This window comes from Phocoena phocoena, chromosome 4, assembly GCF_963924675.1.
Source record: "Phocoena phocoena chromosome 4, mPhoPho1.1, whole genome shotgun sequence".
In the NCBI taxonomy this organism is placed as follows: Eukaryota; Metazoa; Chordata; class Mammalia; order Artiodactyla; family Phocoenidae; genus Phocoena; species Phocoena phocoena.
The window spans coordinates 37,096,415-37,113,656 of record NC_089222.1 but is presented as its reverse complement, the minus strand read 5'-3'; the positions used below and the strand labels follow the sequence as shown (position 1 = coordinate 37,113,656).

At 37.0% G+C, this 17,242-nt stretch overlaps 1 protein-coding gene across 2 annotated transcripts in view; it reads left to right on the top strand.

Moving 5' to 3' along the window:
• PLCH1 (phospholipase C eta 1) overlaps positions 1-17,242 on the top strand; it is a 216,800-nt gene that overhangs the window by 110,000 nt on the left and 89,558 nt on the right. For both annotated transcript variants that reach the window (XM_065876179.1, XM_065876178.1), the window contains exons 4-5: positions 6,515-6,645; positions 9,929-10,099. In XM_065876179.1, coding sequence (XP_065732251.1) covers positions 6,515-6,645; positions 9,929-10,099 — 302 coding nt within the window. The remainder of the gene's footprint in view (positions 1-6,514; positions 6,646-9,928; positions 10,100-17,242) is intronic.

Sequence of the window (17,242 nt, the reverse complement as noted above, 5' to 3'; positions counted from 1 at the left end):
GTTGGGTCTTCGTTTCTGTCCGAGGGCTTTCTCTAGTTGTGGCGAGCGGGGGCCACTCTTCATCGCGGTGCGCGGACCTCTCACTATCGCAGCCTCTCTTGTTGCGGAGCACAGGCTCCAGACGCGCAGGCTCAGTAGCTGTGGCTCACGGGCCCAGTTGCTCTGCGGCATGTGGGATCTTCCCAGACCAGGGCTCGAACCCGTGTCCCCTGCATTGGCAGGCAGGTTCTCAACCACTGCGCCACCAGGGAAGCCCCCTTTTTGCATTTTTAAAAACTGAAGACCCCAAAGAGTTTTTATGTGGGTTCAATCTATTGATATTTGTCATATAAGACATTAAATCTGAGAATTTCAAAAATATTTCACTAAAAATTATAATAAACTATTACATGTTAATGTATTTTTATGAAAAATAACTTTTTCAAAGTAAAAGAAATTAGTGAGAAGTGTGGTATTGCTCTACTCTTCTGCAAGTTTTTAAGGTTTTCTATGTGTAAGATCATATTATCTGCAAACAGATAATTATACTTCTTCCTTTCAGATTTGGATGGCTTTATTTCTTTTTCTTGCCTAGTTGCTCTGGCTAGAACTTCTAGTACTATGCTGAGAAGAAGTGGTGAAGGCAGGCATCCTTGTCTTGTTTCTGATCTTAGAGGAAAAGCTTTCAGTCTCTAACTATTGAATATAATATTTGCTGTGGTTTTTTCATATATTGCTCTTATAATATTGAGGTAGTTTTCTTCTGTTTCTATTTTGTTGAGTGTTTTTATCATGAAACGGTGTTGAATTTTGTCAGATGCTTTTTCTGCATCAATTGAGATGATTGTGGTTTTTCTCTTCATTATGTTGATGCAGCATATTACTTTGATTAATTCTTATATGTTGAACCATCCTTGTATTCCAGGACTAAATCTCACTTGGTCGTGGTGTATAATCCTTTTAATATACTGCTGAATTGTATTGCTAGTACAGCTGACCCTTGAACAATGCAGGAGTTGGGGTGCAGACCTCCTGAGCAGTTGAAAATCTGAGTATAACTTTATAGTTGGCCCTCTGTATCTGAGGTTCTGCATCTGTGGATTCAACCAGCTGCAGATTGTGTAGTACTGTAGTACTTATTTATTGAAAAAAAATTCCCATATAAGTGGACCCACACAATTCAAACCCCTGGTGTTCAAGGATCAACTATATATTGTTGAGGATTTTTGCATCAGTGTAAATAAGAGATAATGGTCTGTAGTTATCCTGTAGTGTCTTCGTCTGCCTTTGGTGACCTCATAGAATGAGTTAGGAAGTGTTCCCTCCACTTTAATTTTTTTTGGAAAAATTTGAGGATTTTGGTATTTGTTCTTTAAATATTTGATAGAATTCACCGGTGAGACCATCAAGTCCAGAGATTTTCTTTGTTGAGAGATTTTTGATTACTGATTCAATCTTCTTATTAGTTATAGATCTATTCATATTTTCTATTTGTGATATAGCCTTGGTAGGTTTTATATTTCTAGGAATTTGTCCATTTCATCTAGGTTATTCAATTTTTTGGTGTATAATTTTTTATAGTAGTATCTTATAGTCCTTTATGTTTTTGTAGAATCAGTAGTAATGTCCCCACTTTCACTTCTGATTTTAGTACTTTGAGTCTTTTTTTCTCTTCGTCCATCTAACAAAAGTTTTGTCAGTTTTACTGATCTTTTTGATAAAACTACTTTTGGTTTTATTGATTTTTTTCAGTTGTTTTTCTACTTCATATCTGTTCTCATCTTTCTTATTTCCTTCTTTCTGCTATCTATCTTTTTAAATCTATTGAGACTTAATTGCTGCCCTCAAATGTGGTCTATTCTGAAAATGTCCCATGTGCACTTGAGAAGACTGTATATGCTGTTATTGTTGAGTAGAGTGTCTGTTAGATCTAGTTGGTTTATTGTGTTGTTTAAATTCTTTATTTCCTTAGTTCTGTCTAGTTGTTCTATCCACTATTGTTAGTGAGGTACTGAAGTCTCCAAGTATTATTGTAGAATTATTTCTCCCTTCAGTTTTCACCATTTTTGCCTTATATATTTTGATGATCTGTCATTAGAAGCATAAATGTCTATAACTGTTATATCTTCCTGCTGTATTGAGACTTCTATTAATACATAATATCTTTCTTTGTCTCTTACAGCCTTTTTCGATTTAAAGTCTATTGTTTGATGTTAATATAGCCACCCCAGCTCTCTTTTTGTTATGATTTGCATGGAATATCTTTTTCCATTCTTTCATTTTCAACCTGTTTGTGTTTTTGGATCTCAAGTGAGTCTCTTGTAGACAGCATATAGTAGGGTCATGAGTTTTTATCTATTCTGTCAATCTGTCTTTTGATTGGGGAGTTTAATTCATTTACATTAAAATAATTATTGATAAGGATTAATATCCATTATTGTGCTATTTGTTTTCTTTATGCCTTATAGCTTTCTTGGTCTCTTATTTCTTGCATTATGTCTTCTTTTTTTTTGTATTAAAATATTTAAATCCCATTTATATAAATTCTATAGCTGTTTTCTTTGTGGTTACCTTGGGGATTACATTTAATGTCCTAAAGTTACAATACTCTAGTTGAATTTTTACCAGCTTAGGTGAATAGTTTTTTTAACATGATTTGTTTGTCCATGTTTACTGGCAGTAGAAAGTTTTCATATTTGAATTAATCAGATTGACAGTTGAGGATTTTCATATTCTGAAAATATGCTATCTGGAAACCGAGTGTACCCCAGAACCACACAGAGGAACAATTTTATACGAAATATTAAAGAGTTGATGTTTATGTCAGTGAGGAAAGAAAAGGAAACAGGAAATTAATGAATAATGAAGAGGAAGCTGATGTCAAAAATAGGGAATGTTATACTGAGTCAGAGAACCATTCTCATACAGATTTGTCAGAATTGGATAGGGGTTTAGATAATGTCTTAATATCAGAATGACATCCTTGATTGGATGTAAATTTAATAACATTAATTGAGGGGAACAGAGCTGATATGTTCATTATCATTACATTTCAATTAGGCCTGAAAAACTGTGAATGAATAATGAGAATAATGAATCCTAAATAGTTGTATGAAAAAAATCCATCCAGTGTAAAGTGAGATTCAGGTTATTTCTGCAGTGTGGCCATGTTGAATGGAGGTGGATGAAGTACTCGTGTCTATCAGAAGCAATACAGTATTGTGGTTAAGGAGCAAGACAGTGCTGCCCTGTCTGGGTCCAGCCCCAGCTCTGCCGTGTACTGTGTAACTTTGGGAGACTTACTTAAACTCTTTTACTTCAGATTCTTTATCTGTAACATGGTGATGATGATAATGATGGTGTCTGCCCTATGTCATTGTGTGACATCAAATGAATTGATTATACACAAGTGCTTTGAACACTGTCCAGCTCATATTAAGCATTTTATAAACAGTAGCTGCTGTTGTTATTGCTAAAGAGAGATAAGGATTGGCAAATCTTTTGCTTTTCCTGCTCAGATAGATTGATGTCTGAAAACTCAGTGGTCCCAGCATGCAAAGATGATGATGCTGGCATATTCCTCCATCAGATCATTCTCCTCCTTGGTGCCCCCACCTTACCTCTTAATGCCACTTGGGAAATTATTACCTGTAGAAGACTTTATGGGTGTTGTAAACTGAAGCCTTACACCTTCCCTATAAATCAGGGGTCCTGAAAACTGTAGCCTATAGGTAAATCTGACCCACCACCTTTTTATATGGGCTCCTAAGCTAACAATGGGTTTTCAATGGTTGAAAAAATCAAAAGAAGTATAAAGTTTTGTGACATGAAATTTTATGCCAATTAATTTATGTATTGTCTATGGTAGCTTCTGTGTAACGATGGCATAGTAGAATAGTTGCAGTTGAGACCAAATGGCCTGTAAAACCTAAAATATTTATTATCAGGCCCTCTTCAGAAAAAATTTGCCCACCCCTGCACTAAATAATACCGTTCAATGCTTTACATTCTCCTGAAGTGTTTTTTTTTTTTTTTTTTTGCGGTACACGGGCCTCTCACTGTTGTGGCCTCTCCCATTGCGGAGCACAGGCTCCGGACGCGCAGGCTCAGCGGCCATGGCTCACAGGCCCAGCCGCTCCACGGCATGTGGGATCTTCCCGGACCGGGGAACGAACCCGCGTCCCCTGCATCGGCAGGCGGACTCTCAACCACTGCGCCACCAGGGAAGCCCTCTTCTAAAGTTTTTTGATTAGACAATACTAGGCCGTAACTTTTCATTCAGTTTTTACTCTCCTAGTTTTTCTTTGCAGAAATGCTATTTCTTTTATTAAATTTATCATGTATTGGCTATGAATCATTAATTCAGGGTTTTCTTGGGCACTCATGTCTTAATTATGAACAACAACTTTGAGGTATCAGAATACTTTTACCTGCAATTATATCTTATACCATGTGTGCTGTTACTGAGAGAGAATGGTATTTCCTTTCATAGAATCTTACAGTTGGAAGGGGCTTCAGGGTCATCTAGTTGTGCTCACTGACATTATACATGAAGAAATGGAAGCCCCAAGAGGTGATGTAAGTGACCCACTGTCACAGGGCCAGGTCAGCATGGAATCAGAAGTAGTGTATATTTCTTGGTCTGAGTTGGCCTCTGTTTCTGTCTTACCAATCCCAGATCCCCTAAACCAATTGTCAAGGCCAGCTTGTGTGTTGACACTGAAGGCCTTGCAGACACAGGCTCACCCAAAAGGGTTTGTTTCTGCAGAATATTCATGCTTAGTGTCTGCTTGTATCTGCTTCTTCTCTGGAGAAGTCTTTGAGATGCTTTGATAAAGAAGTATAAAATAAAAGGATGAAAATGCTGCCATCCTTGGACTCATTTATTCATTTCTTTGAACTCTGGCCAAACATTTTGTGGGGCACAGAGCAGTGTTCACAGTCAAAAGAAATAGAGCTCATGCAATGGGTGCTGTATTCCCAGAAAACAGAAAAAAAATGAGATTCAGGTACTTACTAGTAATTGGCCCAAATGTTTCACTCTTTTGATTCTTCAGTTATTTTTCCCCTGGTCCTGGGTCACTCTTTAATTCCCAGGTATCATATATAATGAGGTCCTTCCTGAACTCCATGAGGAACAATTGAATTTGAAAGAACTGGGCTGGTTATATTCAAATGTTATAAAGGGAACAAAATGTGAAACAGATATTTACGATTGAAAAATCACTTCTATTTAACTTTAGGAGAAATAAGATTAATTTTCCAGTTTTTACTTTCTAAGGTATAATCTCCTATAATCATAGTTTGAATCACCTAAGAAGTATAAGTGTTCTGAGTTACTACTGGGAGGTTAGTTAATATTTCGTCTTAAATGAAAATTTTTCAGTTTGACGTCACCTGTTTGATAAGCAAATGTTATTCTTTGACACTTTCCTTTGACCTACTCCCATTCTCCCATTTCTTAGATTTAAACCTAAGTCTTTCCCTTACTTTGATTCTGTTTTTCTCCCATCATCTTCATTATTTTCTTCTTCATTACCCTTTGAATTTTGAAGCTCAATTTGTTTTTCTAAATGTACATACCATTCCTACCTTCTGTTATCTACCCCCTAACAACTGTGAATCATACATTTTAAAAAAGCCCTCTGCTAAAACTTAACTGAGAATTTTAAGTTCATGCATTTGTTACCAGTTATTCTTCTTCCTCACTATGTAAAGCGACCCAAGACTCATCTTCCTGGGGGCCTTTTAAAATCTCAGTTCACATGATGTAAATCCTTTGTATCTAAACTCATATCCTCAGGCACCTAGTATCATACCTGAGCTTTGAAGCAACCTCTATCATATTAGGCTTGCAGTTCCTATTAATACCCTTGATTTAGAAGTTGAGAATATTAGGTAAGAATTGTCAAAGCTAGTCATAGGAAGAGGAGCAGTGTAGAGACAGGCCTTCTGTGCAGGAGAAAACAGTGCTAGACCAAGTTGAAGGAGACCTGTGGTTGAGACCTGGTTCTTTTACTAATTCTTACCAAATTTCTCCCTCTCTTCTAGTTTTATATCCTCATCTGAACAATGAGGAGATTGAATGAGATGGTCTAAGCTTCTAACTGTAAGAGGGGGACTGAGAAAAGGGAATTGAAAAGATCATGTTGTGTAGGGGTATTGTGAAGGTAAAAAAAAAAAATACTGGATGAAAGGTCATAGATGGAGAAGATAAGGCCTAAATTTGGTATACATGGGGTCTCATCACATCATAGAGATGCTTTAACAGTTTGGATAAAATGTTAAAGAAGCTCCCAGAATAATATGGTTTGACTCCATTTCCCAGTGAAGGGAAGCACCTATATGTGCTCTCCTTCCCCTAGTTCCTTTTGTTGTCACTGTTAGTAGCTCACTAAGAGCCTGTGGATTGCAGGTCCTCCTCAAAAGAATTTCTTCTCAAGTTTGGTGTTAATGATAAATGTTCTTGTGAGTATTCTGCGAAAGCAGATTTTATTTTGATGAAAATGCAAGTGTTTTTCTTGACCTTTCTGCAAGTGGGTGAAGCAGACCTTTGAGGAAGCTGATAAGAATGGTGATGGCTTATTGAACATTGAAGAGATACACCAATTGATGCACAAACTAAATGTCAATCTGCCCCGAAGAAAAGTCAGACAAATGTTTCAGGTATATTTTCACAATTGGATTGGCCTTATATAAAATACACGTTGGAGGTTATCGATATACTGAGGTATTTCAAAAGGCTATTTTGCCTTGTTGGAAGCTAATATTACTACTCCGTATTGTTTTGTTTTTCTTTGAAGACAGAGGCATTTTATTTCATCAAGGAAAACTTCCTAAACTTAACATGCATCCACAGTTTCACTTCCTAAAGTGCTTTGTTGTTGTTGTTGCCATTTTCAGAGAGTAATTCTAAGCATTTAACCTGATACTTAAATAATGGGGTAAATGGGATCAAGTCACTTGGAGAGGATGATAAGATCTCATTTACCAACCTCATGGTCTGTTGTGAGGATCAGAATAAAGACCAAGTAACATGACAAAATAGCACGTGTCGCAATCCTCAAGAGCCCTCTATTTTGTTACAGAGGAGTTTAAGATTTAGAATCCTTAAGGCTTAGAAGTGCTGTATCACTTCTACCATTTAGGGAGCCCTCCGGAAGTTCACTCCAACTGCTTGTTGGTGTTAGATGAGATGCTCTTTCCCTGTTGGTAAGTTCTGGTGGAAAATCCATGGGCCCAAACTTATTCTGTGGCCCCCAGCTGGGATTGTACTCAGTCTTCCACCTAAGGTGCAAAAGTGAGTTCTGTTAAGTTAAAGTTGGTGCAAAGACATGTTAGATTATTAGTAATTAGTAGACTACTAATTCAGGAAATGCTCTTATTTGGAGATAAGTCAGATGTATAATCCATGTTTTGCAGTGATTTTCTAAGTGACTAGGTAGGTGATATTTTTAATATGTAAAATTAAGTGTTATATTTTATGATGTTTAATGTTTTGTGCTTCCTTTGTTTTCTAACCTCGTGTTATCAGAGATGGTAAGGGCAGAAACAGCATGAGGGGTGAGTTGCAACAATGAATGGAAGATGGAGGATGACTTCGATCTGTGACCTCTTACGGTCACAGGTCCTGTGGTCTTGTCCTTGGAAGCTGGAGATGGTTTGCACTGGGGGAACTGGGTCCCACTGCACTGAAGAGAATGGAAAGAAGAGGAAGGAATGAGATAGTCTATAAAAGGAACCAGAGATGGAATGAGGGACTTTGTAGGGGAAATGAGTTGTCACAGAGCGAATTGTTTTTAAGCTATATGGAAAGGTTTGCCATGTTCTTGGCACTCCCTGTGACACCTTACTTTTGTTCTATTTTGAGTCCCACCTCCCCATGCGTTCCTTTCCATAGGAGGTATTCATAGTACTGGAGAGATAGCTCTGATTAAATCAGAGAGGCCACGCTTAAATAGGAGGGCAAAATCTATACCTACAAAAATAATGATTTGGGGGGTACTTTTTGGAAATAAGATAGAGAAGTAACATAAGATATTAAACTATTTTTACTTCTATATTTTTTCCTCCTTCAGACACATTTTATCTCTAATACACTGAGTATTTTAGAGGGTAAACCGGGAAATATTTATCAAAAGTCTTGTAAGTTCAAAGTTAATGCTTTAGAGAAGTTTTAAGAAAACAGTAAGGTCTCTTTTTATGACCTTGGATTTAAAGACTGAAAGACTTCTCAAGCCGGCAGTGACTAGAGAAGCAGCTGGGCTTCTATTGTATGTAGAATATTTCTATCATAGGTCTTGCACGTAGCAGAGTTCTGTGAGTGCTCAGGGTGGAGTGATGGAAACAACGATCTTAGTATTATTTTAAGGAATTTTTTTTTTTTTTTTTTTACTGAATTGCTGGTAAAGACATTAAAGCCTTCCTGGAATTTTCTTTGCCTTTTTGTTGCAGTGCAAGATTCAGCTGGTTTTTTAAAAAAATAGTCTTTTAAGGTATGGATAGCTTCTTTTGAAGTCTTTGATGCTATTGCTTAAACCTTAGAGTTTTACTGTTCTTAATGGTTTAGGCATTTCCAAGGAAGTTTTGAAAAATGTATCATCTCTCTATCCAGGTCTAGATATTTTGAAACAAAGTTATGGCAGAAATATGAACATTAGACCTACTTTCTTTGGATGCAAAGACTCTACGACCAAGAGCCTCAAACACCAAAAATGTTGGTATTCTGTAGACCAATCTGTCTCTGCCTTTAAAATGACAGAAAGCAACAGCATCACAGAGAAACAGTGTATGATTTAAATATTGGTCTAAGTGTTTGCTCATAATTGACCCAAAGTTAGCAAAGTTTAAAAAAGTATATTTTTATACACATTTTGACTTTCAAAACTGTATTTAAAAACACATACCAGCTGACTATATGTCACAACATCTATGAATTTCAAAATGCCATTCAGTCCCTGTCAGTTTTTGCTCAGCTACAACTGTGTTCACTTAAAATAAAGGAGACCATGTAAATGGATTGGTTTTTCATTATATATCCCCAACAGTTTTATGGTTTTATGACAAATTCAGCCAATCCGAAGGCAGGTACGTGACGAAAGATCCTTCCTCAATAATTACTAGGAACAAATAATTTCAACTAGTGATCAGTCCAGATGGATTTTTCAGGCTTTTATGGAGGAAAAGGTACCAGTGATGCTGATGGCTGTAAGAGCAATAAGCTACCTATGCAGAATTAAGAGAGATTCTATTATAGGTAAAAATTACATTTGATTGAATCACAGTTCAGAAGCTGATGAGAGACTAGAATTTTCATCATGTATTAAATGTATTTTCTCTCTTTTGTTCTTGATTAGTCTTATCCAAAATTTCTTTTATTAGTTTTGTCAAAAGACCAGCTTTGGGTTTAATTGCTCACCTTTGATGTTATATCTGCTTGTTTTCTATTTCATTGCTTTCTGCTTTTGCTTATAACTTATTTCCTTCTATTTTCTTTAGCTTAACTTTTTTCTAGCTTTTGGAGTTGAATTATTAGCTTCTCTGATTTTAATCTACATTGCTTATACATTGAAAACTTCAAGTTTCCTTCTAACTACTGCATCACACAAGTTGTAACACGTGGTACATGCGTTTACTTCTGTACGTTTCATTTCCTATTTAGAAATGTGTTTTTTCCATACACAGTTTTTTTTAAGCTTTGTTTGTTGCTTTATAAATTTACTGTGATCAGAGAAGTTAGTTTTTATAAGGTTGATTCTTTATAATTTGAAACTTTTTTGTGGCCTAATATGTAGTCAGTTTTTAAATTGATCCATGTGTGCTTGAAAAGAACTTATTTACCATTTGTGAAATGTGTATTAGCCTTTTTTAGAGTAAATATTATTTCCGGCTACTGAATTTCCTATTTCAAACTCTCACACTGCCTTGTTATTTTCTGTGTCTCTTTCAGGAAGCTGATACAGATGAGAATCAGGGAACTTTGACATTTGAAGAGTTCTGTGTTTTTTACAAAATGATGTCATTGAGACGGGACCTTTATTTGTTGCTTTTGAGCTACAGTGACAAGAAAGATCACCTAACTGTGGAAGAACTGGCTCAGTTTTTGAAGGTGGAGCAAAAGGTATCATTAGACTGTTTAACTGAATGTTTACTTAAAAATACTTGTGAAAGATACATGAGTTTTTCTTGAGGTTGGGTGTAGGTATACTTTAAATTTAGAATAGAGGGGTAAATATCACAGTTCCACAAAAATCTTATCTATGAGTTATTTAAAATGTGTTTCCAGCATCTTTAAAGAGGGTGTGACAAATTGAACACTTATACAATTTTTAACCTTAAATATGCATATTTTTCCACAGAGTAGTGACAATTAACTCATGTGTTTCCTTTCAGATACCATGGTAATGTTTTCTTTATAGTAATAACATAGCTAGACATTTATTAACTATGACATAATTCTTAACTAGCAGTATAGTAATTCATTGGTAAATATCTTCCTTCATACCTTGCCCTGTGCATCTCTTCCATTTTGGCTGAGCTGTATACTTTATAATCAACGAGTAATAGTAAGTAAAGCACTTTTCTGAATTCTGTGAGTCATTCTAGCGAATCTTGGAAACTGAGTTGTGGGAATTGACAAAGACTTTCTCCTCAATGAAACAAACTCTAAGTAGGCTCTTTTGAGCCAGTTTTTCGAAGGTTCCATCCTTTGGCCTTGTCCTTAAGAGTCCAGCTGTAGCAAGAATCCTAAGTCAGTTTAACCAGAATCTCCATCCTCGATACCTAATCGCCCTCAATATCTGATAAAATTCCTCTCCTATAACTATTCCCTGGGTGATATTTGATCAGCCTGGCCTGCATTTCAGGAAGAATCCTGTTAGGTTGGGTTAGCCAGAATCCCCTCTTATGCCTCCACTGACCCCTACCTTGTTCCTGGGCTATAAATCCCCACTTGTATTAGCAAATAAGCCAGTTCTATACTGAGCTCTCTTTTTCCGTTTTGCAATAGTTACTGATTAAAATCTATTTTTACTGTTTTAAGTAATATCCAGAACTCCGAAATTTGTAGTAGGCCAGGCAGAAGTGGGGGTAGCCTGAGACCTCACCTGCGGCATCTGAAGCAGGGTTAGCCTGTGGGACTGAGCCCTGCAGGGTCTAATGCTGACTCCAGATGGTAAGCGTCATGACTGAATTGCATTGCTGGATACCCAGCTAGTGTCGGAGAGTCAGAGTTGGTGGTGTCAGAGAAAAGACACTAGACCTGGTAATATTTTACTTTATCCCATTACCACAATCACATACATTTTAGGAATTACAGATCCAGATTTTATACATGTTGTTGTTGCTTTAAGGATTAAGCCAGATAGTGTTAGCAAAATGTTTTATCAAAATCAGTTATTTTAGTTTGATAATTTGGCAAAGGCAGAGATTCTCCACTAACAAAGTTAGCTGTTAAGGCAGGCAGAAAATGGGAATGGGGTAATAGAAGAATTATCTTCCCCAGAGAACATGCCCTTTCTAAATCATTATTCCCTGTTTCCTGCAATTATAACTACTCCTGCATTGTCATCAGAAGAACTCTTCACAGTATAGTGGAAAGAACCTTAGACCAGGAGTACAGAAAATCTGCATTTCATATCCTGCAAGCTTTATCAGTTGGAGAATCTTGGGCAGGCCAATCAGTATTGTTTCTGAGCCTTGGTTTCCTGATCTGTACAAAGGGGAGCGGATACCTACCTTTCTTATCTCACAATGTCAGATTGAAAATTGATTGGGATGATGAATGTGAAAGCCCTTTGACAGAGATATTCAGAAGCACAGCAGTGTGAGAAATTAAAATGTTCAAAGAAAGCGACTTCAAATTCATTTGTGCTAGTGGAATTTACCCAATCCATTTGAATAGCAATAGTGGATGTCATTTGCTAAGGGGCATATGTTTCTTCCCTCCTTTTGTTATATTGACATTCAACCAGTAAATTTTAGTTGGGGAAAACAGAAGCCAGTGTTCTGTGACATCTGCTCCTGGCAAATGATTACGCGTTTCCAGTTTAATTTTCTAAACTAGCTTGAAGCTACGTATGGGTATAACATGAAAGAAATTTTTTAAAATTATCATATATCAAGAGGCATAAACCATAAAGGAAAATATTAATGTCCTGAAACTTTGTATGTGGTCCAATATATCAAACATCATATAATGAATGTCAAGTGCAAACTTGGAAAATATTTATAACATACAAAAGAGAGAAATAGTGAATTTCCTTAATACGGAAAGTACTTCCACAGACAATTGAGGGAAAAGATGACTACCCAACAGAAGAACGTGTAAAACATTCGAAACATATAAAAAAAATTGCACAATGTCAATGATCTATTAAAAATGTTCATCCTTCACTAGTAATTTTAAAATGTGAAATAAAACCAAGACTTTTTGAATTTTACTTTTTATTTTAATATGCTTCTGCATTACTTCCATTAAAAAAATTTTTTTTATTGGAGTATAGTTGTTTTACAGTGTTAAGAGACCATTTATCACCCATCAAATTAGTAAAGGTTAAAAAAATATACTACCAAACATGGTGTCCATTTCTTATATTTCTGGTGAAGCTGTGGAATGGTACAATCTTTCTATGGGCAGTTTTATCATTAAATTGTATATAATATATAAAATTTTTACCAATCCATTTTATATCTAGTAGTTCATCCTAAGGAAATAATTGTGTATAGAAAAAAAAGTTATAAAGTTGTGCATTTCAGCGTTCTTTAAAACAGTGAAAAATTGGACATGATCTAAAAGTGCAGCAGGAGAGTCATTAGTCAAGAGTTTTGTGGGGTTTTGAAGTTTCAAAATGGGATTTTCACAGTGGAACGAATCTGAGGCAATTTGATGATCCATCTGGCAGTAATTCATTCGTTTCTGATGGTGTAAGATTGGTGTAGACATCAGAGTATTCAGATTTTACAGATTTACTGAGTTGTGAAATGAAATATCACTGCCGGCCACATATGCTGTCTGGGATTATGGGAGTTCAAATATTGGCCCGTGAGTCAGATTTTTATTCCCCTGAAGCTCTTTGCAAAATGAATTTATGCCTTTGACAGGTCCAACTGCTGTTTGATTAGGACTTTCATCTTTAAAATATGATGTGCTAAGGTAAATTCTTACTGTCTTTTATATCTGTGAAGAAGTGCCAGTTAAGGAAGAAGCCAGTTGGCTGAGGTTTCTCTTCCGTTGCTTCCCTGCATCCACAGATCAAGATCACAGATGTCCACTAGTCTGTGATTCCAGAGTACGTGGGTTGGTTGAGGCTCTTTGTTTCATTTTTTTCCCCTGTTTGCCAAAAAGCAACCTTCATCTCTTCCAGAGTTCCTATCCATTTTTTGGCACTGGCGCTGAATGTGTTTTGAGTTCAATTCTTTTCAGAGTTTTGGTTCAGGAGTGAGAAATTGATTTCATTCCCCCCACTCTCCTTGACAATCTTTCTTAGAAAGCCTCTACCTTCTTTTTATCTTTTTGTTTCTCATGGATTGAAGAGTGAGGAAGAGAAGGCAGGAATATTGAAGAGCCCTTATAGTTTTCAAACCCTTCTAGCTGTTAACCAAGAGCAAAAGCTACTTCCATAGATAAGTCAAAAGCAGGTTTCTATTTATGTAGTGTTTTTATCTGAAATATGCATGTGGATGGTTAATTCCAGGGGAGTTTTCAGAACTTTTCTGATCCCATGCTAGAGCGCCCTCTTCTTGCTGAACTTTATGACATAGACCTATACATTATCCCTTTGTGGTGGTTCTAACAGTTGCTCATTTTGCTTTTTTATTCTTTCTGCTGAAATATTCCCTTGATTCTTCTGATCTAATTATAGGTGTCATTTGTCCCCTCTCCCTTCACTACCCTTTACTGAATCCAGACTGGTTTGGTGAGAGTCGTGGTCATTCTAATCTTACCTCTCATGTGAGAAATAATTATAAATTCTTCTTTGCTATAACTACCCCTTTGTGGTGCTGGTGTACCTTTATCTTTTTTTTTTTTTTAAAGCATTCTCCTCATCATAAAAGCAGTTCTTTAAGAGGCTTTCCTGAATTTGTTTCATTTTTCTTAATTATTCACAGTTAAAGCAGTGAGAGACTGTTCAGAGTAATTATGTCATGTAATATTTTTTCTCCCTTGAATATAGTTCCCAAATGACATTTTTCTGTGAAATAGTCATGTACTTAAATGCTTTGAAATTTGTGGATTAATTTTTGGATGAGTGAGAATAGCCATTTTGGGGAGATAAATAACTATCATGGTTGTCTTATTCAGCTGGAAACTGAATGACCATTCATTTAGAGATGTTTCTTTACTCCCTGCTGAAATTACCCAAAAATACAGTAAAAAGACCTCTCCCCCACTGTAAATCCACAAGGACAAAGAGAATGTGAGAGGAAACAGAAACAACAAAATCTTAAAACTTGTCTGATCCAAAGGAGACCCCAAAGCACTGAAACTCAAGCCCATGGAGCAGGAAACCACGAAGCATGTTCATTTGCCCAGAAGAACCCAAGAAAGATCAAAAATGAAATTTACACGATACTCTGAAAACAGAAGAGCAGGGGTTGAAAACACAAGCACTGGTTGGAAGTCTGATCCATATGTAGTTAGGGCTCCAGATTCTCTCCCCTACCTCTTGCAGCAGGACAACTGTCCCTTCTCCACCCTGGCATAAAACTGAAAATAAGAGCTGGAGGGGGATGGACCAGAAGAATCTGGACTGAGGCATACCAGGCACACCTGAGTGTGGGCACTGAAACATGGGGAGCGTGGCAGATGGTTTATAAAGATGGCTACAGTAGCTCCCACATCCCTGTATGTGTGTGGCTTTGCAGCGTGACATTGCCTCTCCTCCCATCAAGAAGTTGAGTCTGTTTTTCTGTCCCTTGAATCTGGGCTGGCTTTGTGACCTGGTTTGACTAATGGATTGTAGCAGACTAGATGTACAAGGAACGTAGGCTTCAGGGAGCCTTGGCAGTTCCACTCTTGCCCTGTTGGGGCTGTGAGACTTATCATGTGAGGAAGCCAGGTAGTTTCTCTGAGGAGGAGAGATGACGTGAAGAGGCCCAGCCAACAGCCAGCATCAGCCACAGTCATGTTGGTGAGGCCATTTTGGACCATCTGACTGTAGTCACCTGACTAGATGCCTGCAGTCACATGAGTAACCCCTAGGTGAAAACACAATAACCATGTGGCTGGACTCAGTCCCATTTACCATCCTACACAATTGTGAACAAGTATTGATAAGTGCTGGTGGTTTTAAGTTTCTAAGTTTTGGGAGGTTTGTTTCACAAAAATAGATATGAATACAAAGATTAAGTGAACATTTATGCATTGAAGTGTGAGAGCCATAACCCTCTCCCAAGGTTCAGATCCCAGGTTTATCCCTTACAAGTAGGACATTGGAAAATTTTCCTTGGAGGCATATTACAGACTATAGTGGGCTGAATAGTAGCCTGAAAAGATATGTCCAAGTCCTAACTCCCAGTATCCGTAAATGTGACCTTATTTGGAAGTAAGGTCTTTGTAGATGTACTTAAGGATGTTAAGATGAAATTATCCTACATTTTGTGTGGACCCTAAATCCAATGATAGTGTTCTTATAAGCAACAGAAAAGAGGACATAGACACACAGAGGGAAGGTGGCTGTGTGAAAATGGAAGCAGAGATTGTAGTTATGAAGCTCCAAGCCAAGGAATGCCAAGATTTGCCAGCAGCCATCAGAAGCAAGGGGAGAGGTATGGAATAGATTCTCCGTCCAAGTCTCCAGAGGGAATCATCCCTTTTAACAGCTTGATTTTGGACTTCTGTCCTCCAGGACTGAGAGAGAATAAGTTTCTGTTGTTTTCAGCCCTGAGTTTGTGGTACTTTATTATAGCAGCCCTAGGAAACTAACACACCAACCCAAAGGAAGAAAAACCCCTAAAGATATTTACATCAGAAATTTCCTGAGTCCAGCCAGAGAATTCTACAGTGAAGCCCACTAGTCAGTAAGCTCTGCTCATGGATACAGAGCTTCCAGCCAATTTTTTCTTGCCTTAGTTTGAAATAGGTTTTTAAATAGTCAATTTAAAAAATGGGTTTTAAATAACCAAGGCTTACCACGTTTGAGGAAATTCTTTGCTATAAAAAAGAGACAAAGGCAAACAAATAGAATCAAGAAACTTGGAGGAAATAGAGGCAATGCAGGGATAAGGAAACTTTAAAAACTGACATTAATACAGCAGAGCGATTTAAAAAATTTCAGCCATGAAGCAAGAGAAAGATGCTATGAGAAAAGAAGATTCAGAGGAAGAAGAGAGCAGAGAACTAAATTCATTAGTTGGCTTAGAAGATAAAGTTGAGAAAATTGTCCCCAAAGGAGAACAAACAGGAAGGAAATGGAAAAAACATAAGGACATTAGTAGATCGATCCTGAAGGTCCGCTATCTGAATAACAGGAGTTACGGAAAAAGATAAGAAAAAATAGAAGGGAGGATATTATCAAATAAGTAATACAAAAAATGATTAGAGCCCAAAGGGAGGAATGTCTAAATTGGTAGGGTCCACTGAGTGCCAAACACAGTGAAGGTAGAAAAGATCCACGCAGAGACAAATCAAAGTGAAATTTTGCAATGCCAGGGATAAAATGAAACCCTAAAGACTTGCAGAAAGGGGGGGGGGGAAGCCTTATCAAATTAATGAACAAAGACAGGTCCTGTAAAAAGGATTGGAATCAGAATGGCATCAGACTTCTCAACAGCAACTCTGGAAGCCAAAAAGCATGAAGCAATGATTTCCGACCTAGAACTTTCTACCTGGTCAGTTTGTCAACCAAATGTGGGCACAGAATAAAAAACACACACAAAAATATGTGCAAGAAATAAATAATTTACCTCTCAAGTGCTCTTTGATAAGAGTGACAGAATGAAATTGGGACAAAAAACTGAGTGAAATTTTAGAACTTAACCAGCCTGGAAAAAGGAGGATTTTTATAGTGGAAAAAATGGAATTCATGGATTCCCTCTTGCCTTTGATGTGGAAAATTATACCAAGAGACCATTAGAGTCATTAGGAAGAATCTGTGATAGGGACATTACAAATTAAATGAATGGATGGGAATTCCAGCAGTTAAATCAGAAGAAAATTCTGTAAGAATAGAAACACAATCAGATTATACAATAGACCTAATGTTAACATTTGCGTATTCGGGACGATTTACACACTGAATTGTAGTTTAATAAAAGTTAAGAT